A 25,743-nucleotide genomic window follows, 5' to 3' on the forward strand; every position below is an offset into this window, starting at 1 on the left:
CCGTGCCTTGTGGAGACTGGCTCCCGGGGAGCCGGCACCTAGCCAATCTGTTAATAAAAGCTATCTCTTAATGTGTGTGAAAAGGGGAATTGGGTAAATGCCCACCCCCATTTTCCCTCCCCTATTAGGTAAGGCGCGCGCACGAGCCCACCGCCGCTTTGGCGGGGTATAAGAACCGCATCCCCTCCTACCTCCTACCACTTGCTCTTATCCTCCATCTCCTCGCAGAATATCTTAGCGCAACTGGTGCTGCACATGATATTTGCAGACTACTATTCACCTCGGATTCTATCCTTTCATTCACAAAGAAAAGCAAGAAGATTCGCTAGCCACTATGTCTATAAGAATCCGAACCGCTCTCAAAAAGGATTTCCTAGCTATGCACAAAATGGATTTAGCAGCTAACGCTACTCATCCATTTTACATCATCCCATGGAAAACTGCAGGTGTTGGGGCTTGTGAAGCTTTCATCTTGGACCGTTACGAATATCTCTACCACAGTCGCAATCCCGAATACACCTTCCTTGTTGCGACGGCTGGAGATGAAATTGTTGGCTATCTGATATATCGAAAACCCCTTGGGGAAGGAGAGCCGGGGGAATGGAATCCTACTTTTCCTAATGGAACGAATTTGAATTTTTTTGACAAAGTCTTTGGGGAGGTAAAGGCAGCTAAGAAACAATACAATCTGAAAGGTTATTGGGGTACGTATCTATCCTGAACGATTTGTGTTTTACAGGGGGTTCGTTTGGGAAAGATACTAATAGTGATTATAGAACTGGAGGGTTTTGCGGTTCATCCAAACTGGCAGCGCAAAGGCGTTGGATCAACGTTGGTCAATAAATTTCTCGAGAGTGTCGATGCCGATCACGCAAAGTGTTGCGTGCGTGCGTCAAGGATTGGGAAATCCTTGTATGAGAAATTCGGGTTCAAGATGATGGGAGTGGTGTCGATTGATCTGAAGGAGTTCGGAGATTATGAACCGTATACGACTTGGGATATGCAAAGGGAAGCCGTATGAAAGAGCATATGAAAGAGAGTATGAAAGCAATAGAAAGAATCTATAGATGGAGTTCATCACTTCTTAGCGGAATAGAGTCATCCTCGACTTTTTCCATATTTCCTCGCTATGCTCTGTATTTTGTAAACATTTGCTTTTTTGGGGGAGGGGGGCATTGAAACACCTCTTCTCAATCTCTTTGCGCTTTTCAAGTTCCTCCTCTTTCCTTGACTCTTTCATTCGTTGCTCTCCGCGCTTTCTCGGATTTCTCCTCTTCGTAAAGTTCTTCTTATCTAGACACCATTTTACGGACCATCACCACTAGTCTCACTTTCTCAGCTCTCAGCTAACTGCTGCATATCTTCGTCAAATCATTCATCATTTCCCGTATGGAAATCTTGAGTTCCACTTTTGTACATTGGCGACACAAATCCTCTGCCATCTGCGCTTGCTTTTCAATCTCATCCCTTTTTACCGAAGAAGGTACGGAGGACGCGGCCATAAGTCTTGCAACTGGCAGGGGTGGGCGCCAAGCCTAAGGACGCCACCAGTGTGTCAAAGAACTACTCATGCTACTCATACTACTCATGAATATTGTGGTGGGGATTTTACCCCTATTGGTCACGTGGCGCGGTCATGTGACCTCCGGACGTCCGCAGTCCGCAACCCGCTTATATATTACCCCTCTTTCCCTCTCAGTTTAGATATCAACCAACCTTCACTCCTTAATTTCACGTCTCACTTATATGCTGTGATCCCATGCTATGAAAGCCCATTGTCCTCTATATATTACTACTTGTTTTATATCCTTATTATAATATTTATAAGTAGTATAATGCCCTAAAAATTTGAGTAAAGTAGAGTATATACTCATAAGTAGTATAAGTAGTATAAGTAGTATAAGTAGTATAAGTAGTATAAGTAGTATAAGTAGTATAAGTAGTATAAGTAGTATAAGTAGTATAAGTAGTATAAGTAGTTATAAGTAATTATTACTTGACTGGAATAAATCCGGGTCTACTTAATAATAATTAAATAATAAAGGTATTTATTAAGTAGCCCTAGTAAAAGTAGAATAGGGCTTTATAATAGGTATATATAATAATACATGGACAGGTATTAGATATCGTAGATCTAGTTTCCTATTTTGGGTAAAGCTTATAATCGGAATCATATAGATTATATGGGATTATGTTTCCTAGTTAAGTAAAGTGCTTTATAGGCTTGGCTAAGTACTAGGGAATATATAGGGAGATACTTCTAGCTTTGGAAAGGGGTATTAATTAGTTTTTTATTAGAATTAATTCTTGGAATTAGTTATACTTACAAGTATTACTTTATAGCTTACTTATCTTAACTACTTATATATTACCTGTGAGGTGTTTGTTGGTAGGCAATAAGACAATAGAATGAATCAGTGTGTTGTGAAACCACAGTGTTAAATTCAGTACAGAACTAATCTCTGTCCCTCCTGTGAGGTCCAGGGAAGCCCCCTCTAAATAGGAGGCCCCGATGGCATACATACAATTAGTGATTTATAAGCCTAATGCATATGATGTAAACAGTGGTTGGTTGGGATATCGAAGGGCTGCCGAACTCCCTGATCGACACCTGCGATATCCGAGGTTCGTCACATGCCCTTAAGTCACGTGCGACCCTGCACACATCACATTACCCTGCTATTATATGTCTTATATTCTAATTAATCTAACCTTAGGAAAGTAGTTTATTACGAGGTAGTTAAGCTATTAATATATAAAAATATTAATAGCTAAAGTATTAACTAGAAGAAACGCCTCTATTACTACTAGGGTAACCTAACCGGGTATTTAGGGGAGCGCCTAGTCAAGTATTCTTTATATTACCTAATTAGGAGAAGGAAATAGAACTCAGATATTCCTAGAACTAGCAGATAAGATAATAATAACAGAGAAATTAGTAGTAGCTTACTATTATATTACTAAGTTAGAAATAGAGATATAATAGAGAGAAGATCTAGAGGAACTAGAAGCTTAGATCTATTATCTTAAAAATATTTAAATATCTAATATGGAATCTATTATATTTCCGGCGGTACTCTTGGTTTAGAAGGCTCTAAAAACCCGAGAACTACCTATTTACCGGGAAAAGAGTATTAAAGAAGCCCAGAACTTCTTTTATTAGGCAGAGTTAAAGTAGTATAAAGATAGCAGGATTATCTAGGCTACTAATATAGTAAAGATTACGTATTATATTTCTTGTTTTAAGAATATAGCCAGGAATATCTAGAAATATAGGGAATAATTAATAGATATTAATATTATAAATTAGGAAATCTTTATTAAATTTATAAAGAATTCTATCTTGAATCTAGAGAACTATAGTAATAATATTCTTATTAAGTTTAAGAATACTAAATAATAGCTAGGCCAGAGTATTTAAAGCTTTATATCTTATTTAAATAGCTTATTAGATAACTTGAGATATATAAGTTTATTATAAGAATAGAATAATTTATTTAGTAGCTTAAGGCAGGAGATTTAAAATAAGACTAATTATTAAAGAAATACTTTATAAGAAAGAAAGAAGCTTATTTCTATAATTATAAGAATTAAGAATAATTTGAATCTATTTACTTAATAGAAATATAATAATAAGCTAATAAAATAGTAAAAGAAAAAGAATAAAAGAAAAGAAAAGAGAAATAATAAAAAGAAATAAAAGAGAAATATATTTCTATTATAAGGTTTATAAAACCGGAATAGTAAAGATATAATAATAGGATCTAATATAATACCCGTATTAGGATTTATAAAACCGGATATAATTTACTTTATTTACTAGAAAGAGAATTACTATACTATTACTTGCCCTAATTAAGGGAAACTGACTTACTATAACTATAATAAGTCTGGCTATAAAATATATAAATACCTAGAACTAAAAAAGCCAGGAAATAAATATGCCTTATAATAGTTATACTTATTTATATTATAGAGGGCAAGGCTCCTAAAATAAGAATAATAATTAAGATTACTATTAAAATAAGGAAAAATAAGTAAAGAATTAAAATATTAGTAAACTCGGGTATAAAGGCTAATTATATAAAGAAAAAAATTAGCTTTAAATATAAATATTTTATTAATATTAAGAATAACTCTCTTATTCTTACTAAAAGAAAGAAAAATCTATTTATATAAAGATTATATTTTTAGAATTATTACCAAGAATATACTAGGGAACTAAAAAGAGGCTAATATATACTTTATATTATATGATTTTAATCTAAATTATATTAATATAATACTTGAATTCCTATAGCTTTATTAGATTAATTCCCTAATTTTCTTTAGGGAAATAATATAAAGATACTAGATTTAATTCCAGAAAATTAAGGTTCTAAATACTAGAAAGTTTACTAAAATAATAAAGTATAAGATATATATTTTTCTATTAATTACTTATTTTATAATAGATAGCTAAAAAGTTATTATTATTATTATAAACGGAATAAATATATTTCTCAAGAAATATTAGAACCTTTTCCGAGAATTTTTTATAAAAGCTATAAATATATTACCTAATTATTATATAATAGAATATTATATAAATCTGGAACCAGGGTCCTAATTACTATATAGTTTTATATATACTTTATTAGAAAGAAAGCTTAAAGTTCTTTAGAAATATCTTAATATTAGCTTAGAGAAGAAATAAATCTATTATTTTACTAGCCTAACTAGTACCCTAATTATATTTGTTCTAAAGAAAAAAGGTAACCTATATTTATATATTAATTACTAGAATCTAAATAGAATTATTATTAAGAACCGAATATTATTATTACTTATTAGTAAGATAATAAATAGGCTTTATAAAATAAAGATATATATAAAGCTAAACTTAAAAAATACTTATTATTAGTTATAAATACGGGAAGGTAATAAATAAAAGATAATATTCCAAATATATTATAAATATTTTAAATATTATATTATACTTTTTAAATTATTTAATATTCTAGTAATATTCTAGATATATATTAATTATATACTAGTAGGCCTTATAAATATTATTTATATAATTTATCTAGATAATATTTTAATTTATTTAGAGAACCTAGAATAATATATAATAGTAGTCTAATATATACTCAAATAATTATAATAATACTAGCTTTTTATAAACTTAGTAAAATGCGAGTTTAATATAAAGAAAATAAAGTTCCTGAAATTTATAATTAGCCCAGATAATATAGAAATAAAAGCTAGCCGGGTTATAGTTATTAGGAAATAGCCGGCCCTAAAAAATAATATCTAAGAAGTTTAAATATTTCTAGATTTTACTAACTTCTATTAGAGATTTATTTATAAATATTTTAGAATAGTAAAATAGTTAACTAATTTATTAAAAACTAGTAAAAACCTATAATATTATTTTAGCTAGATAAATAAAGCAAATAAGGCTTTTAAAAAGCTATAAATTATATTTATAATAGTACTAATTCTTTATTATTTTAATCTAGCTTTAAAGATTTATATAGAAATAAATACTTTAGGATTTGTAATTATAGATATGATTTCCTAGTTCTTTAATAAAAGAATAGAAGCCAGGTAATATCCTATTATCTTTTATTTAAAGAAAATAATTATAATTAAGAGTAAATATAAGATATATAATTCTAAGCTCTTAATTATTATTCTAATATTTTATACTTAGTAATATTATCTAGTATATATCTAGTATATTATTATTATTAAAATAGATTATAATAACTTGAAATACTTTATAATTAAAAGAAAACTAAATAGTTAATAGATAAGATAAGTAAAGAAACTAGCTATCTTTAACTTTATCTTAGAATACTAGCCAGGGTATAATAACCCTACTAATAGGCTATTAAGAAAGCCAGACTTTATAATAAATATAAATAAAGATACTTTATTATTTATACTTTATAATAAGCTATAGAATATAGAATAGAAATCCTTATAAGTAGTAGTAATAGAATACTATATTATTCTTATAATACCGTAATTTAAGGCCTAAGAGAAAGGAGATAAATATTTCTTAATTAGTAAAATACTAAGGAATTCCGAAAAGGAAGTTTATTTTAGTAACGGAATAGTATTAGAGATATTACTATTTGAGCTTATTACTAGTATAGCTAGTTATAAATAGTATATATTACGGATTCTAGCTATATAAATAGCTAGGTCTAAAATAGTATATAAGAAAAGTAAAGAGATATTATTTAAACTACTATTATAATACTAAAAGCTTAATTTATTAGTATAATACTAGTAGTATAAATAGTTCTTAAAAAAGATCTTTATTAGAGCTATTAAGATTTAGGAACTTAATATATCTGGGTTATTAAAATATTAGAATATTATTTATATACTAAATAAGCCGGCTCTTAAAGAAGAATTACTATAAGCTAACTATAATAATTTCACGGATAGGTATTTTAGTACTAGTAAGATACTAGAGATTCTCTAGAGAAAGTACTTCTAGTAAAATATAAAAAAGAATATAAAAAACTATATTAGAACTTATTCTATATATTAATAAATTAAGATAAAGAGATATCTACTATATAGTATACTTAGTTTATTTCTCTTTTTCTCTAAGCTATAATAAGAAATTACTATAAACTTTATTACGGGGCTACTTCTTTTTAGGTTTTATAATAAAGTATATAATTCTATACTTATTATTATTAATAGATATATGAAAATAGTATAATATATTCTAATTACTAAGGAAATCTCGGTTCCTGAATTAGTAGAGCTATTTATATATTATATTATTAAAGACTTTAGTATATTTATAAATATAATTTCTAATAAAGAATCTGTTTTTATAAGTAAGTTCTAGTTAAGTTTATACTTTTACTTAAAGATTTAATAATAGCTAAATATAGTATTTTACTTATAAACTAATAGATAAATAAAGAATCTAAACCAAACTCTGGAATAGTACTTGAGGTACTATACTAGCTACTAGTAAAATAACTAGGTAATAAAGCTTATTCTCGCAGAATTCATATATAATAACTTTATATATTTAATAATAGAAATTTCTTTATTTTATATATTATATAAATTCTATTCTAGTATTAAATTATATATTAAGAATAATATTCTAGAAAAAGAAATACTAGTAATATAAGAAAGAATATAAAGGATTTAAGTAAAATAAAAGATACTAGAGAAATAATAGTAAGAAGTAATAAATATATAGAAAAAGTATTATAATAAGAAATATATTAATAAGGAATTTAATATATATAATAAAGTCATACTTTATATAAAGAATATTTAATAGCTATAACCTAGTATAAAGCTAGTAAATAGATATCTTAGCTTCTTTAAAGTTCTAGAAGTTATAAGAATATATAAATAGATATATTACTTGAAATTATTACTATTATATTAGATTTATAATATTTTTTACATTTTTCTCTTAGAATAATAGTACTCGCAAGCTAGTACTATAGTAGAACTAGAACTAGTCGAGATTAAGAATAAAGAAGAATTTAAAATAGAATTTATTATAGTTTATAAAAAAGGCAAAAAAGAAAAAAAGAATCTTATTTATTAGAAGGGCTACTTACTAGTAAATAATATATAAGAACTACTAAGTAATCTAGAGAATATAGCTTAAGAATTATAAGAATACTTGGAAAAGAATAATATTATAATACTATTAGCTAAATAGAAATATAAAAGATAAATACTTTTATTAGGAAACTATTAAAAATTATATATTTATTCCTGGAAAAATTATATAAAAATTATTAAGAACTTTAAAAACTCTAATTTCTATATCTTATAAATATCCTATTCTTATAATTACTCTTTATTATTCTTATTATTATTCTTATTAGAATTCTCTCGAGAAATAAATAGTAAATTAGCCTATAAAGCTATTAGCTATTAGTAAGAAATAAGAAAGAAATAAGCTTATTTAATACTAAAGAATATTAATTATATTATTAAAAGTACTTTATATTTATACTAAGCTAGTAAGAATTACTTAACCTATTTCTTAGATTATTAAGGGAATTCGTTAGCCTCAAATAATAGCTTTAATATAAGAAGTATATATAGTTTAATATAAAAGAAAAGTAGTAATAGCCTTCTTTCTTTTGGGTAAAGGCTAGGAAAGACGCTTATATATATTAATAGCTTAAAGAAGGCGGTTTAATTATATTATATATATTTAAGAAACCTTAAATAGTATTAGAATAGGGAATAAAAGAAGGAATTTATAACTTATAGAATTATATTTCTTATTCTTGAAGTAGTAGTAATTATATATTAAGTAATTATTACTCTTAATATAAGTAAGGTCAGGAAACTTAGTAATATTCTTGAAATATTAAAGATAGTAAGAGCGAATTAAGGATATGAGAATATTAGCTAAATAGGTAATAATAGGCTAATAAGTACTAAGAGAAGTATTTATCCTAATAAATAAAAAAGTAGAAGAGGAAATTAGAAGGGAACTTAAATAAAGCTTAAATAAAGCTTAAAAAAGGCTTAAAGAAAGAAAGCAAGGGATAAGGAGAAGCTAGATATAGTATTATAGTTAAGAAAAGAGAAGGTTAGTTAGTAGAAAAAGAGAGGCCTTTTTATAATATCTTTTTCCCGAATAGTAATTGCGAATTCGGAACTGGCTTTATATTAGGAATACCTAGAAAATTCCAAAAAAGGAATTTATGAATAAACTAGAAGATCGGATTAACTTTTCCAAGCTCTTAAACTTATAGAGTAATAATCTATTTGCGAATAGAGGCTAAGTTAGGATTTACGAACTAATTAGAAGACTAGAAGAGCTTTATATCTAATAGTATATATCATACCCGTATTACCCTTGCAAGAGGAAATCGCCAGAGGTAATTTGCAAGTTAACCGGGTAGGGTTAGTAAACTATATTCTTAATTCTATTACCTGGCATAATAATAGGATAATTATAGGGAGTTCTTAGGAAGAACTAATAGCCGGGAAAGTTTCAGGGGAATCATATAGATCGCATAGAATTATGTTTCCTAGTTAAGTAAAGTACTTCGCAGGCTTGGCTAAGTACTGGGGAACATATAGGGAGACGCTCCTAGCTTTGGAAAAGGGCATTAATTAGTCTTTTGTTAGAATTAATTCTTGGAATTAGTTACACTTGCAAGCGTCACTCTGCAGCTTACTTACCTTGACTACTTGTACATTACCCTGCTATTACGTATCTCACAGGCTTATATACTATCCCCCCCTTAAATACTTATAGTGGGTCCTTTAGTAACGCCACCCTGAAACCTCGTTTATAACCCCCAACTAGGAAATATCAGGTGCTCTCTAGAATTGCTATTGGCCATATACCCTTGAGTTAGTTAGTACAGGAGTGGTATTATCTCAGGACCCACTATAAGTATTCAAGGGGGGGGGATAGTAAGACTAGCCAAATACTAATTTTCTATAATAATAAACTAGTTACTTTTCTCAGAATCTTGATTTGTTCCTAGCCTTTGGCTCGCTTACTAAGTAATACTACCGCCTAATTGGGTGGCGAGGTGGCGCTAAAGTAGAAGCAGGCAAGAAGCTTACCTAATTAGGCTAGCCCGTCACGTGTATCTATCACGTGAATACTACTCATACTACTCATACTACTCATGAGTAACTTGAGTAGAATATGAGTAGAGTATGAGTAGCGCTCTAATTGGTTGAGTAGAGTATGAGTAGGACCCACTACCCTACTCTACTCTACTCATTTGACACACTGGACGCCACATAGCTCTGGCATAGCAACGGTTCTTAGGGCCTCAGTTACCTGAAGGAACCTCGCTATTAGTAATGTTTACAGGGCCTGAGTGCTGTTATTTAAGCATGACAAGCCTACAAGGCCCTGTAATTATGGCGGCCTCTGGTTGCCGTGCAACGCCCTTACAATTTAAGCGAGTGTGGCGTCAAACCCTGACAGTTGCAAGACTTTTGGCCGCGTCCTCCGTAGCAGGCTCGGCAAAATACCTGAGGCATCGATACCAGTATCGATAGTATTAGGTATTTTTCAGGTATCGTAAGAATCGATACCGGAAATTTAGGTATTTTTGCCGAGCCTGGACCCTTCTTTAGGGGGACTGGGATGATGCCCCAGGTGCCGCGGGTTGTGTACCCTCGTGCAGCCCCTGAACGAAGGCCCTGTTACTAAGCGGCCATCACAAAGGTACTGAATCTATCTGACGATTGCGTGGCTAAGGGGTAATTGTAAAAGCGCCTCGCCATTGCCAAGATGGGTAAAGTTACGGCGGGTAAGTGGGGTTCGAGGAATTTATCCTCCCTCCGGATAGTCTAACGATCTACCAACTCCCGAGACCCCTTGGTAACAGCCTAGATGCAGGAATATGGAGAAGAAACTATCTCAATTTATCTTGGCAGATCGGAAGAAGCGGCCAGACTTGTGTTACCCTGGCAACCGGTGGATTGGATAATGACTTCCACGGGTCATCCCCGCGCAGCTTTCCACGTCACATAATTCTTCTTCTGTTGTTTACACCATGGGGAATCGTGATAGATTTTTCATTGCATCTAACATGCGAGAAGAGAAACAATTACACGGCACTATATCAAAGCAATTCGCCACAGGAGAGCTTGGACAGAATGCATGCCAACAAAAACAAACAAAGTCTGAAACATTAATTAATCTTTAGCACCGCATCTCTAATTAAGTCACCCAACATATTTACCTGAACAAATGGTCAGCAGTCTGGATCTGGGAGTGCAAGAAAGTGGCACTTACATATGGCTTTTTCATCATCGTGAAGTGATTCCCAGGCATGTGCCTTGTTATAAGTCTATCAGAATTGAGATACTTGTCCCATATGTTCGGGCCAAAATCAGTCCGGTTGTCCAGTAAGAACTGGGCGTGACCGTATGGGAACGGATCTGGTCTTGGATCTGTAGGTAGCTTGCAGACACCGTCCTCACACCAGATTGCCGTCACGTGCGGACTCCTTTTTGGATCGATCTTCTCCGCACTGTAATTTGACAATGCGTTCACTGAGGCAGCGAAGTGAGGTAGGAGCCATGGTGGGATCTTCGAATCGTCGGGCTGGGCGCCGTCACCTCGCCCCCCGAGGAGTCCGATTGAAGCAAACCATCTGTGTAGCGAAGATGGGAGAGGCTCGATGATGTCTGGGCATGGCGAATCAATGAGAATGAGTTCCTCGACGTCTTCGCCATTCTTCGTGAGCTGGTTGGTAATCTCAAATGCGATGACCCCCCCAGCACTCCAACCCGCCAGGAGGTATGGTCCGATTGGTTGACGTCGTTTCATTTCCACAATGAAGGCGGTTGCCATGCCAATGACACCGCATTTGAATTCTTCTGGGACTTTCATGTATGGCGAGTTCAGTCCAAGGACTGCTACGTGAGCTGCCAGCTCGGGAATCTCAACATACGAAGTTGCAGATCCACCTCCGTCGGGGACCAGCCAGAGGTATTTTGTTGCCTTTCTCATGTTCCCTTGAATCAAAACTGAAGTGGCAAGACGCTCGGGGCCGCTAGTTGGAGTTAGTGGTGAGACTTTGAGCTGCTTTGGTTTCGTAACAGGTGGAGGTGGTGGCGCCTTCTTCGGTGCACCGATGCACAGCGTCTTTTCGATAGCCCGAATTGTTGGGCTGGTCACGAACAGATCACCAGGGAGTGTGAGATCGGTTTTCTCTCGGAGTCGTCCAAGAATTGTCAGATTCATGAGAGAGTCCAGACCCAAAGTTGTGAGGTCGACTGTATCAGCGATCTCACATGTATCGACGCCCAGTTCCTCTGCAATTGTGGTTCTGATGAGTTCACCGAGGCTTTCCCCAGTCTCTTCCCCGAAGACGACAGGGTCTTCGGGAGGTGTTGTCACATTGGAGTCGTTCATAAGTTCGGGTGTTGAATGATCGTCAGATTCCGTTGGGCTGTAGTCTAAGGTTGGAATGGGTTTCGAGGTCTCAAACTTGGTAAGGAAAGTCTTGAAAGCTCCGATGGTCGGATGATCATTGAAATCGTGCGAGTGAACTTCAATCTCCAGCTCCTCGCGGATCCTTCCACTGACCGTCAAGGACATGAGGGAGTCGACACCAAGATCCGAGAAGCTGATGTTGTCAACCAACTCGTCAATTCCAACTCCGACCTCTGCTACCAAGATTTGGAGCACTTGGGAGCATACTGAGAGAAGTTTTGTGTTGACAGTGGCAATGTTGGCTTTGCTCAGTTGCGAGGTCGCGTCCATCTTTGACTTTTTCGAGGGCTTCGGAGCTGGCACGCTCTGGCGGGCAGGCTTGGGGTTTGCAGGTAGGGCGGCCTTTGCTACACCAACAGGAGGCAGGACCATGTTTAACACCCGGCGTGGGATGCACTGAAATTTCAAGCCACCTACACTTGCCACAATCCGATCACCATCGAAAATGAAGACATCGCCAGCAACTACGTTTGGTTCGGTAGGCTGCATTTTGACGTATGATCGATATGTCTTCTCCGCAGATAGCGGTTCGGCGAATCTCATGGATCCCCAACCATGAGATATGTATACACTTTCCCTGGAGTCGATGGCATCAGACCCGTTCATAATAAAGCCTGAAATATGGGCGACGCTGTCGATCCAGTAAGGGCAACAGACGAAAGTTCCATCATCTTTGGAAGTTTGGAAAACGACTTTCGAAGTAGCCTCTAGGTTCTCACTGTGAAGAATCACCTCTTGCATTCCACGATATCGTGCGTTGTAATCTACCAAATTGGCGAAGAGCTTGTAGGCCAAGCCACGGCCGATTTTGTGGGCCCTGCCATTCTGTTCGGCTTCCTTGAGCCAGTCGACCCGAGCTTGAATGAGGTAGGCAGTTCGCTGCCACTCAGAAAGGTACGCCTTGGTGTCACCGAAGAAGACGTCACAAGTGGCGTGTTCAACTTTTTCTTTGTCCAATCCAGTTGAAAAGCTTAATTGGCCGCTGCCAGCTTTGGTGTCTACCCGAGCCGTGAGTCGGAGGATCTGGCTGGCTCCATCGGGCCTGGCAAGCAGTGACTTGGGAACTTGCATGTTTGCAACATCAATACCGAGATTTGTTGCATCCGGTCGAACAAGCTTGTAGGCGTAATCACACACCGTGACTGCCATGTCTCCGTAGAGTGATGATGGGCAAAGCATGGTCCCGTTGACGACGTGCCCCGTAACAACTTCTCGAAGTCCAGGCTTGGCCAGATCGGATTCTATGGATACAATAGCGACGTCTCCTTCGATGATCTCGCTCGTGACAGTGTGTACAGTGGTTGTGGAGAGCTTCGGTTTGGCGTTCTCGATAAGCGGCGTGGGCTTACCAGTCGGAAGCTGGCCCTTTGTCAAACACCAGTCTCCCTCGTACTGGATCCAATAATTCTTGTCATCAAAGGAGTAACTAGGCAAGTCAAGGAGATGCACAGAGTCACTGAAGTCCCTATGGTACTCATTCCAATCCATGTTGACGCCGGCGGTGTGAAGTGCGCACAAGGAATTACTGATAGTCTTGTATGCGCTTTCGTTCCGTCTCAGTGTTGATGCCGTGATGTGGGCATTTTCAAGGGTGCCTTTCACCATGCCCAGACAAACTGGATGAGGACCAATCTCAAGCCAGACAGTCTTTTCATCTACAACACCGGCAGCTTGGGCGGAAGTCAATCCACCCAGGAAGTTGACTGGATCGCGTGCGTGGTTGCGAAGATAGACAGGATCAATGACTTCCGGCTCGTTGAGAAGTCTGCCCAAAAGTGATGAGATGATCGGGATCTTCTCCTCTCCGAAGTGTACTGATTCGGCCAGTCTTTCGAATTGATCGAGGATCGGATCTACCTGAGCAGAATGGAATGCGTAGGGTACATTCAGCTGAGTGCATTTGAAGCCGGCTTCGGATAGAAGATCGAAAACCTCAGACATTTCCGAGGACTGGCCACTGATCACGGTCTCGCGTGTGCCGTTGATGCAAGCAATATTGACTGGTGTAGGTCGATCTCTGAGGGTTTCTGTGACGGAATCAAGAGATCCTCGAATAGCAACCATGACATGAGTACCGGCGGCGCATCTCTCGACAAGGAGCTGAGCTCGTACGCCCACCAAGTAAATTGTGTCGCTAACGGAGAGAATGCCCGACACATTGAGGGCGGCATATTCTCCCAAGCTGTGCCCGAGCACAACACTTGGTTTGATACCCCAAGAGTCCCAGAGCCTTGCCATTGCCATCTCAAAGCACACCACCCCCAGTTGAACCACGACAGGTGATAGGCTTGATACGTCTTGCGCACTTCCGTCAATTAGAGGAAGGAATGTCGGAAAGCCATGAATTCTCGCAATCTGATCATACTCGTCGATTGTCTCCTTGAAAAGACTCGCGTTGGTGTACAATTCTTTGCCCATGGCAGGATAGTGCGAACCTTGGCCGGTGAAGAGGAAGGCGATCTTTGGTGGTTCTGGAAGGACTGGAATAAAACCCTCATTCAACCGAGACTGGAGACCAGATCGAACTTCGGAAATGTCAGATGCCGTAACAGTCATTCTCCAATTGTGCTGTATACGACGAGCAGTAGTCGTGTAAGCCAAATCCGCGACACTTGTTTTGGGATTCTGTTCCAAATAGGCCAAGATCCGCTCAGCATTCCTCATCATCGCAGACTTTGATTTTGCAGTAATAGCCACGACATGCACGGACCGCGGATCGGTCAATGCACGCTTCTCGGGAGGAGCTTCCTCCAAAAGCAATCCAGTATTGCCACCAGCAGCACTGAAATTGTTGACAAAAATTCTCCGAGGTGCCACAGTCCTCTTCCGGAAGGGTGTCTTGTGGAAAGCGATGTGTACATTTCGTTCAGACAGGTCCTTGGGAAAGCCCTTATTGATGGTATTTTTGATACCCACGTGAGGAGGTATGGCGTTCTTCTGGAGCATGAGCAAGCACTTGATGAGAGCAGTGATTCCGGAAGCAGCTTCACCGTGTCCGAGATTTGCTTTGACTGCACCGAGAAATAAAGGCTGTTCAGCGGTCCTCAAGCGATCTCTTGGAGCGAATACATTGGTGACGGATTTCATTTCAGTTCCATCGCCGGCTTGGGTGCCGGTGCCGTGCATTTCAACGTAACCAACGTCCAGAGGGTCAATGCCGGCTCGGCGAAGAATGCTCTTGTACAGGATTTCTTGAGTTCCGCCATGGGGGTGAGTGATTGAGATGGCATCTGCTGAATGGTTCGTTGCCGATCCTAAAATCACTGCCAAGACATTATCATTATCAGCCAATGCATCATCTAGACGCTTGATGATAACAGTGCCAACAGCATCTGCTCGGCAGTATCCGTCTGCATCGTTGTCGAAAGTAGCACAAGGACCGTTCTTTGAGAGGAATTGTCCACGACTGAGTCCAGAAAAGATGTCCGAGTTGGTCATACAAGACACACCCCCCACAACAGCCGTGTCACAATCCCCTGCCCACAGAGAAGTGCAAGCCAACTGAATGGCAGCCGCACTAGATGAGCATGCAGTATCAATGCTGAAAGATGGTCCAGAAAAGCCGAAGTGATAATTGATTCTTCCCGGTCCGAAAGCTCGGACACCTCCGGTGATGAAATAGGTATCAACATCTTGGGCCGCGTTGATTTCGCGCCAGTCATCGGATGTCTGCCCATAGAAAGTACCGATACGATCCAACTTCGTCGATCGTGTGCGATTGGGGACGTATCCAGCCATCTCCAGTGCCTCGTATGCAGTTGACAGAGAAAGTCTTTGCATTGGATCTGTCTGAAAGGCCTCTCGCGGTGACATGTTGAAGAATCGTGGGTCGAAAAGGCCTGGGTTCTCGATCCAGCAACCATACGGGGTGTGACTTGTATTCCTCGTCTTCCCAGTAGGATCAAAATGTGTTTGTACATCGAAACGGTCTTTTGGGACCTCCCTGTGGACATCTAATCCTCGCTCCAGAAGTTCCCATAACTTCTCGTGACTCGCGGCGTCAGGAAATCTACCAGACATGCCAACAATAGCAAGTTTGGTACGTCCAGTACCGTTGATCTCATTGCTTGGTGCGGGATTCTCCGGAATTGCTGAAAGTGATCGTGGCAAATCGATTTCAAGGCTAGTTTGCGCTTTGAGGACAGTTGCCAAGCTATTCGCAGCTTGGGAAGGGCCTGATTCTGTCAGATGTTTGCTCACGATAGGTCTTTGAAATCTTACCAAATGCAATCACCAGACACCGAGGTCCCCGATAATTTTGAGCCGCCAGAACACACCCTTGGACTACCTTGTGGAATTGTAGCGGCTCTGTGAGGATATCACGTAGCACAGCTTGAATCAAGGAAAGTGAGGTCTGTTCGGTGTACCAGGCTCCTGTGGTACAAGACATAATTGGAAATCTCGGGGTAAGGTTTCCTAGGACTCTCTGCACCTGTGCATCTTTAAGTCGGAGAATCTTCTCCGCGTTGAACCACGAATGGAGATGCGCTGCATGATATGGTCCATGGACTGGAATGGGTGTGGGCTTGATGTCAAAAGTGCCAGAGTCAAAAAGGGCCTTCAACGTGGTAGGCGGTCCGCTGACTGCGATGCTGTTTGAAGTAATTGCACTTATGTATGTGTGGCTAGCCAATGGAATTCGCTGTTATGCGTTAATCAGGTGCCAGGAATGTTCTTGACGTAGGTGCTTACATTGACCTTGTGGAAGTCGCTAATTATTGAAGTGGCTGCAACCTCACTTATTCCGGGTAAAACATAAGTCCAGCTCGACGACCCTTCAGAATGCTTGTGGAGACGGTCTCCGAGGGCCGTAACATATGCGCCGGTTCGAAATGCCATCAATACCATTTGCACAGCAATTGGCACAAGTCCAGACAGCGACGGCGAAGAGGCGATGGCAGTTGCTGCAAATAAGCCAGTGCATAAGCCAATGAGGCATGTCTCTGAGGGTCTTGTTGAGTCTTCGTGCATCTTCTCAGCACGGCTATGAGCGCCCAGAGTTAGCAAATTTCTTTACTCTCATTCTCTGAGCCGAGGATGGCAACTTACTCGATGTAATGCGCTAACTGTGCAATGCACAAAAGTGCACTGTCCACTGCTGAATTCTTGACCTCATGGCCATGGTAATTCTCGTTCAACTCTTTCACGCTCGCAAATCTCGGGACTCGTTGACGCTCAATAGAAGACAACTGATCCACCTCCCTTCTAAGAGCAGCCCCAACCTGCTCCAAAAACGATCGTGCCAGCACACTGGGAATCTTGGAACCACCACAGAAGTCTGCTAAGAAGGCATAAACGTCCAGTGACTGATCTCCAAAAAGGAGAAATGCCATCTTGTCCGACATGTCTTCACACAAAAACGAAGATTGAAAAGATAGAGCAGGCTTGGTGTGCTCTTCCAAGGAGGGGGCACAGACTTATATCAGACATCCGAATATTCTCAGTCGCCTGTGGTAATTTAGCACTGCTTACAAGTCATGGACCCTTGCGAGGAATAGTTAGAAAGGGGAATATTCGGGGGCAGCAAAACGTGGTCCAAGTAGGCTGATATGGTACTTTACCCCCCTTGTTGTTACTCAAGGGGAGTTTCTACGTGTCCATATTGTCGGCCACCGAGCCATTCATAGCAAGAACCAATCCTCGCAACTATGCCCGAGGGGCAGTGAGTCCGGTGAGGTGTCATTGGGAAAGTCATGCCGCAACTCCGACCAAGGGTGAGGCAACCATTCGGTGCTGAGATTGGAGTAATTCAGATCTGCATTTGACAGGGAAAGCCAAAGGATTGTACTACTTCCGCTGTGGCGGCAGGAGAGATAAGGGAGCTACTCCCAAAACCTGCAGCTACATTGAATTCTGAGGTTCCTAGGCCGTCCTCCCCCCGCCCGAAAATACAAAGCAAAGGATGATGAGAAAGCACACGAGTTAGGCACGAATCTCTACTCCGATACAGCTTCGCCCTGTTCACGACCAAAAATAAATTGTTATTGTCGCAACCAATGAATGTTGCTTTGTCCGGCGGACATCCCCAAGGCAGGTACCGCCAAGGGTCCGAAAACGTGACATGCAATTCCAATGACCGGATTAACCAACCACGGAGAATAAGTGTGACAGCTGGAGACAATTAACGTGGTAGTTAAAACGGTGTGGTAAATCTGGTACTCCGAAATTCAGTGGTCATCGTGGCGAGTTTACTCAACCTGTCCGAATTATTGCCCCACCACATGTCCGCCAGGGCCTCACACTGGTTTAAAAAGCAAAAAAATAATTAAAAAATGGTAAATAGGTACGAAAGAGGTTTAGCTTGCCCTCGATTGTCGCAATCAATGGTCGTAAATGTGAAAGTTGGTGGTTGGGCAGGAGCTATATATCAGTCCATCGAGGAGCGACGAGGAAATCAGCCATTGAAACGCCAAAGTTCCAGAACATCCAGTTCAACAACATAACAAACTGCAATTACAACAAAACTACGCATGGCAAAAGGAGACTCAGTTTTGAAACGTAATCTCCAGGCGCCTTGGCACCACAGAAACTGAGAAGGGAATATGCACGTGATCCGGAGTCATTTCGGACCATCGTAGATTACACAGATCCAGAAAAGGCACTCCGCAACACTACCCTTGCAGAGGCCAAGGCTCTTCAATTTATCTGGGGTAAAGTAGATCTAGAATTTGGAAGCATGCATCCAGCAGGATGTCGCCCAGAGCATGTGGGAGCCGCGTAGGAATCGAGGATTTGTAAGGACAAACTTGGCCTTTGCATCTGATACTGCTATACCCTCCTAACGAAACTGCTAATCCCTGGAGTTCCTCCTGTAGGTAAAACCCGTTCCTGCGAAATTCTCACCCGCACTATGCATAAATAGTTGGTCAGATTTACCGGATTTCGTAACCAGACTCGGTCACTGAGCTAAATCAAAGCCTTGCAACCAGCTGAGCATGGCCCAGCTTCCGCCTATCAAATGCGAGTACTCATTTTTCCCCAACCGCAAGATGGCAGGCCTTCCGTGCCGCTGCAAGGCTCGGCGCTTGTAAGTTGTTATCACGGATTGGCTTGGAAGACTTGGTGCTGCAGGCCTCGGCCTTGGAAAGAGACCCGATGGAGGACTGATTTGGAGGAATAGACCTCGTACCGCTTATCCAGGGTGAGAACAAATCGTAGATAATTCCGGCGGGAACCAATGACGGCTTGGTCGTGGGGTCCTTACGCGATGATGCTGCCTCCAAGAGCCATCACCAACGACTTTGTCTTGCTTATCCGCAGATGTTTATTCGGTAAAGGTTGCTCGTGGTACTATCGTGCAGGTTTCGTGAAATATCCGTTCCGCTCTGCGGTTGTTCGTATTTTCGTGGGAGGCATGTCGTGTAATGGCACTCGTTCTGCAGATGCAGTGCACAGCAATATCGACTTCGGGTTCTCGCCCCGCGCATCGTCAGATGTAGTCGTTATATGAGCCATATGTTAGATTAACAAATCAGCCAAGATCCTTGGGAGGTCCATTGTGGTCGTTGAATCGCAGCCACGACGCGGCGGTGTCGACGCATCGGGGAAGAGAATGTTGGCATCCACATTGACAGCGCATGTGCTGGTCGTTGATATGCTGCCCTCTTTATAGACGACTGTTTGGGCGGATTTGAGGAACAAGTAGTTATACAGGCTTTATTAGTCTTAACTCGGAGTACAATGGAGATTGAAGGACGTTGATGATGTCGTGAACAAGTTTGAAGTGCTAAAAGCTGGATTGGGCTAGTCGCCACGTGATCTGGAACTTTAGATCGACTTCATCTCTTTCACCTTCTTAACTCTTGTCAAGAATCTGCAACCAATTTTTAGAACTCGAGTTTTGGTTACTCGACTTGAATAAGGCATTCAAATTTATTTAACGGTCTCCCAGAGCCTTCTACGTCTTCAAGGACAATCTTCCAAATGACTAAGTCTTTCATCACCACTCCCTTTCCTGACTGTCTCGGATGCCGAACTCGGATACCCGGAAATTTGAAATTAACTACTTAGGTGGCTGATTCCGTACCATCTGCTTCTCGCGAGATTCGCTGCTTCCAAAAGCCAAAGGGAGAGAGCACTCCAGTGTGGAGACCCCAAAGTTAGAAGAGTGGAGAACGCTCTTCTCTATCTCTACGCCGTCCCAGGCGCTATACACCTCCACCCTCTCACATCAATCTTTCACAGAAACCGTTCATACTGTCATCGCATTTGTGAGATAAACCGGGAGCCGCATTTCATTTCATCCGAAGTCTAGCAATGATCGTCAGAGGAAGTGCCATTCGGGACCAAATAGTTCGATTTTGGACCCAAATGTCATCTCTTACGGTATATTTCCCCATCCCCCAGGTTTCCTCCAACTTTTGAATGCCATTTTCTCATTGATACCCACTTCTTCACAATGGTAGCCGAAACCCCAGAAACAGTTGCAGCACCCCCCATCAACGGCGTCATTAGGGCCGGACATCCTAACGGAAACGCATTCGCCGCCTATCCAAATGACCCCAATGCCTGCTCACCCAATGGCAAGGGCCCCGTCCAAGGCGTACCCGGAGGCTCCTCCCACCGGGACTACGGTGGAAACCCCCTCGCTCACGCCAACACGGGCGAGAGTGCTCGCTTTGGCCCTTTCGCAAAGTACCTGCAACCGGGTCTCTACAAACCGCCTAAGAGCGACATCACCAACCCAGATCCTCCCGGCTTAATAAGATTCACATTCACCACATTCCTCCTGTCTCTCATTAGCTTTTCAACCCACGGTGTGACGACCCCAAACATCGTCGTTGGTCCAGCTACTTGCTGGCATGTGGTAAGTCCTGAAAATACTACATCTGAAGCAAACTGGTGGCTGACCTGGTGACAGGGAAATGGCAGCACATCGCACAAACTCACAATGTTAGATGATCTTCTAGGCGAACAAGGACTGGAATTCGTGGGAATGTGTAAAACGACACCCCCCCGGGTGTCGATTGGGGTGTCGATTAGGGGGCAGTGTATTTTGGGACCTTAAGTTAGATTTTCAAATTTAAGTATAAGCTAGTATAATATAAGGCTTATAATAAAATTAGGTGCTTCTTAGTTTATAATAAAATAATTCTTTAAAATAGAATTTTAATTAAAAGAACTTTATATACTAATTAATTAAGTTCTAATTTTTAGGCCTTATAAGAACTTGTAAATTAGGTACTTATAGGGCTCTCAGGTCCAATTTTAGGGACTTACTCGCTAAATTTCTAGGCTTTCTTAAGCTTATCTTTAGGCTATAAAATATAAAACTTTTCATTTCTTTAATTTAAAGAGCTATTACTAATCCAAATTTTATAAAAAGTTCATATTTAAATAGCTCTTAATTAGCACTATAAGGAAATGAAACAAGTATTAAAATATATTAATTTATTATAGAATTAAAATAAAATAAAGAAAAAGCCAGAGTTTTGGTATTTCTGTCCGAGCGCCTCTACTTTAGGTTAGTGGCTAGCCTGCTCCCAACCGACACCCCTGATCCTGGTAATCGACACCCCTAATCGACACCCGGGGGGGGGGGGGGGGGGGGGCTCCCAGGCAGCTCCCTGGGGGCAGCTCCTAGCAATAATAATTATCTTACCTTAGTATACTATCTAGTTTTATATACTAGCTATAGTAATTACGGGCCTTAGCTTACCTTTAATATAGTTGCATATCTAATTTCAAGTGGTTTGGGTGTTTTGGTTTTTTGGTTTTCGACTACTTACTGCCTAAAATCCTGCCCTAGAAGGTTTTACTAGCCAACTGCCCAAACTACTCAATCGCCCAAAAATTAAAATCTTAATATTTAATTAACGCCTTAATAAAATTCTAATCCCTATCAAAAACTAATACTTTATAGTATTCTCAATTCCCTAATAGCTATATATTACTTTAAAACTATATAGTATTACTAAAATTATTTATTTAGTAATATTTTTAGTATTTTTTTACTAATTTTTATTCTATTATCTCTATTCTTTACTAATTTCTATATAATTAATTGAATATCTTATATAATATTCTAAATTCTTTAGTAATATATAGCTTAATATAAGAGAATATATTAAAAGGTTTTTTATATTATTATAATAATATCTCTTATTAAATTTTCTTTGAAATAAGAATTAATAACTTGTATTTAGTAAAGTAATAAGCCTAAATTTAAATATCTAATTCTTAGAATAAAGAATTACTTATATTACTTAAATATTTAATTATAATTTAGGTATTATCTGATTTTTTAATTATAAAAGTTCAAATATTAATTAAATTCGCTATTATATAATAAATCTTTTATCTTTTTCTAATTAGCTAGAGCCTTTATAAGAACCTTATTATAAAATAGCTTCTTTTACTTTTTTTTCTTTACTAATAATAATTTCTAGAGGCTTAATTACTTTATTAACTAGCTTCTTTATTTTCTTTATTCTTTGCTTTATAGTTTTCTTAAGAGATTATTATTTTAAAAGTAAAAGAATAATTAATTAGGTAAAAGAAAAAAGTATAATTAATTAAGGTATTATTAGTAATTAAGGAATATTAGAAAAATTAATTACTAGAAATATATATATAATTAGAAAGCTTTTGGAAAAAGCTTTTATTTTACTAGCTTTTAATATTTTTAAAGCTTTTAATAGCTTTAGTAGCTTTAATAATCGAACTATAAAATTATTAAAAATTATTAACTTTTTAAAATAAATTAGGACTCTATTTTCGAAAATTATTAAGAATATAATTATAAAATACCTTTTATAATTTATATGAAACCTTTAGTTTCTTTTCTTTTATAAGCTTTTTCTCTATTTCTTTTTTTTAATTATCTTTACTTCAAATATATTTTCTATTAATTCGATATTTATTACTCTTATATCTATAATCTTGTTTTTAATCTTTTTTAATACCTTTTTCCGGTTCTTGTATTTATTAGCTCTTTATTAATAGCTTAAAAAAAAGTAATCTTAATAATTACTATAATAGCTAAATTTGCAAGCTTTTAAACTATAAGCTAAAAATCTTAGAAATGCTTTTATATATTAACTTAATAGCTTAAATTATTAATTAATAAATAAGAACTCTATTAAGCTTACTATTAATCTTTTTATTAATTTTGAGAATAGCTTTAATATTAGTAATATTCTCTAGAATTATAATAATTAAAGAAGCTAGATTATTAAATATAGTTAGTTAATAAAATAAAACAAGAAATAGAAAAAGAAGGAAATATAAAAGCTTTTTATATATCTTTTCCTTTTTATAAAATTACTATAAGTAATATACTAATAATAATTTCGGGTGTAAGGTGTTTATTAATAGGTAATAAGATAATAGAATGAATTAGTATATTGTGAAACCATAGTATTAAATTTAGTATAGAACTAATCTCTATTCCTTTTATAAGGTCCAGGGAAATCCCCTCTAAATAGGAGGCCCCGATAGCATATATATAATTAGTAATTCATAAGCCTAATATATATAATATAAATAGTGGTTAGTTGGGATATTAAAGGGCTACTAATCTCCCTAATTAATACCCGTAATATCCGAGGTTCGTTATATGTCCTTAAGTCACGTACGACCCTGTATATATTATAACTATACCCCCCTCCTAGGATCTTGTCCCCAAGATCTATTAATTTATTCTAGTAAATATTTAATTAATTAGTTATTTAATTAAGGTAAACTTCCAGTATCTTGGGAGGTGGTTTTACTAATATAATCTGGATAATAGATATAAAAATCGTCTAATTAGATTAGGGCTAAGTAAGCGAGAAGGAAGGGTAATTATATCCCAGGTATAGGGACTAGCCAGTAATTACGATTTTGTTTAGGGTCTGAGTATTTTAATTAGCTTGATCTAAAGTACTAAGGCATTATCCCACGAAATTAATACTACCTATTAGATCTCGTATTAGAATAATCTGAATAGCTATATAGAAAGAATTTAATAAATATTCGTATAAGAAACCCATATAAATATTTCTGAGATCCTGGAGATTATTTGCAGACTTCTGGAAGCATATATTAATCGGTTATACTGAATTCCGATTAGAACTAGCACGAAAACTAGTAGTTAATCCAGATAGCTCTTTACCTCTATAAAAGGACCTCTTTATATTACTATATACTCTCTTTCTTTCTAATAATTATATATATAATAACTTCTTTTATTATTGCTTTCTAGCCTTTTTTTCTGCCCTTTTCCAAGTCTTCTTTAATTATTTTTAATTAATTCCATAATATCTTCTTCTGGCTTTATTATTCGCTAATATAATAATAAGCATAAAAGTGATCTCGTAGCTTCCTTTCCTATTACTAGCAAATGCTTGAAATATTTCAAGTATTTACTTATTAATTCCTTTATCTTATATACTATAGTACCTGGCAAGAAGAATTATAACTATTATAATAAGGGTTCTAAGTCTTATATATTAGTAAGTTCTTTAGCTTTAATATCTATTAAAACTAACGTGATTTCAGATTCCTCGCTACTTATTAGAGGCTTGCTAGTTCTGGGAAAATATTATTATAATTTTTAAGAAATTTCTTAAAAAATATCCTAAATAGTATTATACTAATATAAATAATACTATTAATTAGGTTTTTAAAAACTAGAAAGATACTAATAAGCTTCGGAATTCTTTTTCCTGTTTTAATAAGGCAGAGAATAATATTATTTGGGTTAGTATCCTAAAGATAAATTCTTTCTAATATATTTAGGTACTTACTAATTTCTTAAAGAAATACCGCAAAGTTTACTTTTAAGGCATTAATCTTATTACCGAGATTATTACCGAGATTACTAAATAGTCTATTACTAGTACTTTAAATACTAATAATATAATACTTATAGCTATTTGGGACTTGACTTTAGAAGTTCGGGCCTTCTATAAGATATATATAGTAGTTATAAGTTCCTTACTTACTTCTCTTAATATCCTTAATACTAATATTATTATAGTATAACTATATCTTATTAAGAGATAAGCGGATTCCGGAGAGTATTAGCTAATTCTTTACTAAGTTCTAAATAGGGCTAGTATTTAGTATTCTTGCTTTAGGAATTGGGAATTTATAGGAATTAGAGTTTATTTATTTAAGATACCCGTAGCTAGTTTATTTATAATAAATCTTTCTTAATCCTAAATCTTTTTCTAATAATTTAAATATAATTCTCGTAAGCCTTAATAAAATTCTAGAAAACTTTTATAAATAAAAAAACCCTAGGAAAAAAATATCTCTATTATTATTCCGGGCCTTTTCTTGGCTATCTAGGTTCTTTTTTTTTTTTGAGTAGTCTTTTTCTTAGTAATCCAGAATTCTTTTTAATCTTAAGAGATTATTAAAAAGTAATTTCGGATTTTAAGTTATAATTTTAATTATATAATTTTAGAAGTTCCTTAGAATTTTTAAGATTAGGGAAAATAGATAACTAGGTATTATAATCTTTAGGCTAGGCTTTCTATTTAATTAAATACTATTACTTCTTGCTTTTATTATCTTATTAGTAATTAATAATAGTTTCTATTTCCTATTCTTATTCTTTATTATTATTTACTAATTCCGGAAGTTCTCCGGAAAAGTATAAATATAACTTCTAATTTTTTTTTATTATATATTTTTTAAGAAAAGAAATATAGAAAGTTAGATATAAATAATTATATATACTTAGTAGTTCTAACTTATATACTAAATTACTAATATATTTAAGGATCCTAAATAGACCTATAAATTTTAGCTTAAGCTTTCTTGCCTTAAGTTTAATA

The 25,743-nt window shown here is 36.9% G+C and overlaps 3 protein-coding genes across 3 annotated transcripts; 2 read left to right on the plus strand and 1 right to left on the minus strand.

Annotated features, from left to right (window-relative positions):
* Positions 1-314: 314 nt before the first annotated feature.
* Positions 315-1,109, plus strand: K444DRAFT_661454 (acyl-CoA N-acyltransferase). Its single transcript, XM_024886590.1, has 2 exons — positions 315-704; positions 777-1,109. The coding sequence occupies exons 1-2, from the start codon at positions 335-337 to the stop codon at positions 1,019-1,021; spliced, it is 615 nt and encodes a 204-aa protein (XP_024739123.1). The 5' UTR covers positions 315-334; the 3' UTR covers positions 1,022-1,109.
* A 9,296-nt stretch (positions 1,110-10,405) lies between these two features.
* K444DRAFT_651435 (BcPKS12, polyketide synthase) lies at positions 10,406-17,773 on the minus strand. The gene is made up of 5 exons (XM_024885708.1): positions 17,027-17,773; positions 16,670-16,961; positions 16,199-16,619; positions 10,772-16,152; positions 10,406-10,718 (listed from the first exon to the last, which is right to left on the minus strand). The coding sequence occupies exons 1-5, from the start codon at positions 17,320-17,322 to the stop codon at positions 10,668-10,670; spliced, it is 6,441 nt and encodes a 2,146-aa protein (XP_024739124.1). The 5' UTR covers positions 17,323-17,773; the 3' UTR covers positions 10,406-10,667.
* Positions 17,774-19,890: 2,117 nt separating this feature from the next.
* K444DRAFT_661456 (uncharacterized protein) lies at positions 19,891-21,043 on the plus strand. The gene is made up of 2 exons (XM_024886591.1): positions 19,891-20,783; positions 20,838-21,043. The coding sequence occupies exons 1-2, from the start codon at positions 20,376-20,378 to the stop codon at positions 20,982-20,984; spliced, it is 555 nt and encodes a 184-aa protein (XP_024739125.1). The 5' UTR covers positions 19,891-20,375; the 3' UTR covers positions 20,985-21,043.
* The last annotated feature ends 4,700 nt before the right edge of the window (positions 21,044-25,743 follow it).

The sequence above is a fragment of the Hyaloscypha bicolor genome, assembly GCF_002865645.1.
Source record: "Hyaloscypha bicolor E unplaced genomic scaffold K444scaffold_53, whole genome shotgun sequence".
NCBI classification, from domain to species: domain Eukaryota; kingdom Fungi; phylum Ascomycota; class Leotiomycetes; order Helotiales; family Hyaloscyphaceae; genus Hyaloscypha; species Hyaloscypha bicolor.

Coding starts and splice junctions, on each gene's coding strand:
- K444DRAFT_661454 (XM_024886590.1), top strand. CDS start 335: ATGTCTATAAGAATCCGAACCGCTCTCAAAAAGGATTTCCTAGCTATG. Junction 705..776: donor CAATCTGAAAGGTTATTGGG/GTACGTATCTAT, acceptor TAGTGATTATAG/AACTGGAGGGTTTTGCGGTT.
- K444DRAFT_651435 (XM_024885708.1), bottom strand. CDS start 17,322: ATGTCGGACAAGATGGCATTTCTCCTTTTTGGAGATCAGTCACTGGAC. Junction 16,962..17,026: donor CAGTTAGCGCATTACATCGA/GTAAGTTGCCAT, acceptor GGGCGCTCATAG/CCGTGCTGAGAAGATGCACG. Junction 16,153..16,198: donor GTGTCTGGTGATTGCATTTG/GTAAGATTTCAA, acceptor TGACAGAATCAG/GCCCTTCCCAAGCTGCGAAT.
- K444DRAFT_661456 (XM_024886591.1), top strand. CDS start 20,376: ATGGTAGCCGAAACCCCAGAAACAGTTGCAGCACCCCCCATCAACGGC. Junction 20,784..20,837: donor CAGCTACTTGCTGGCATGTG/GTAAGTCCTGAA, acceptor ACCTGGTGACAG/GGAAATGGCAGCACATCGCA.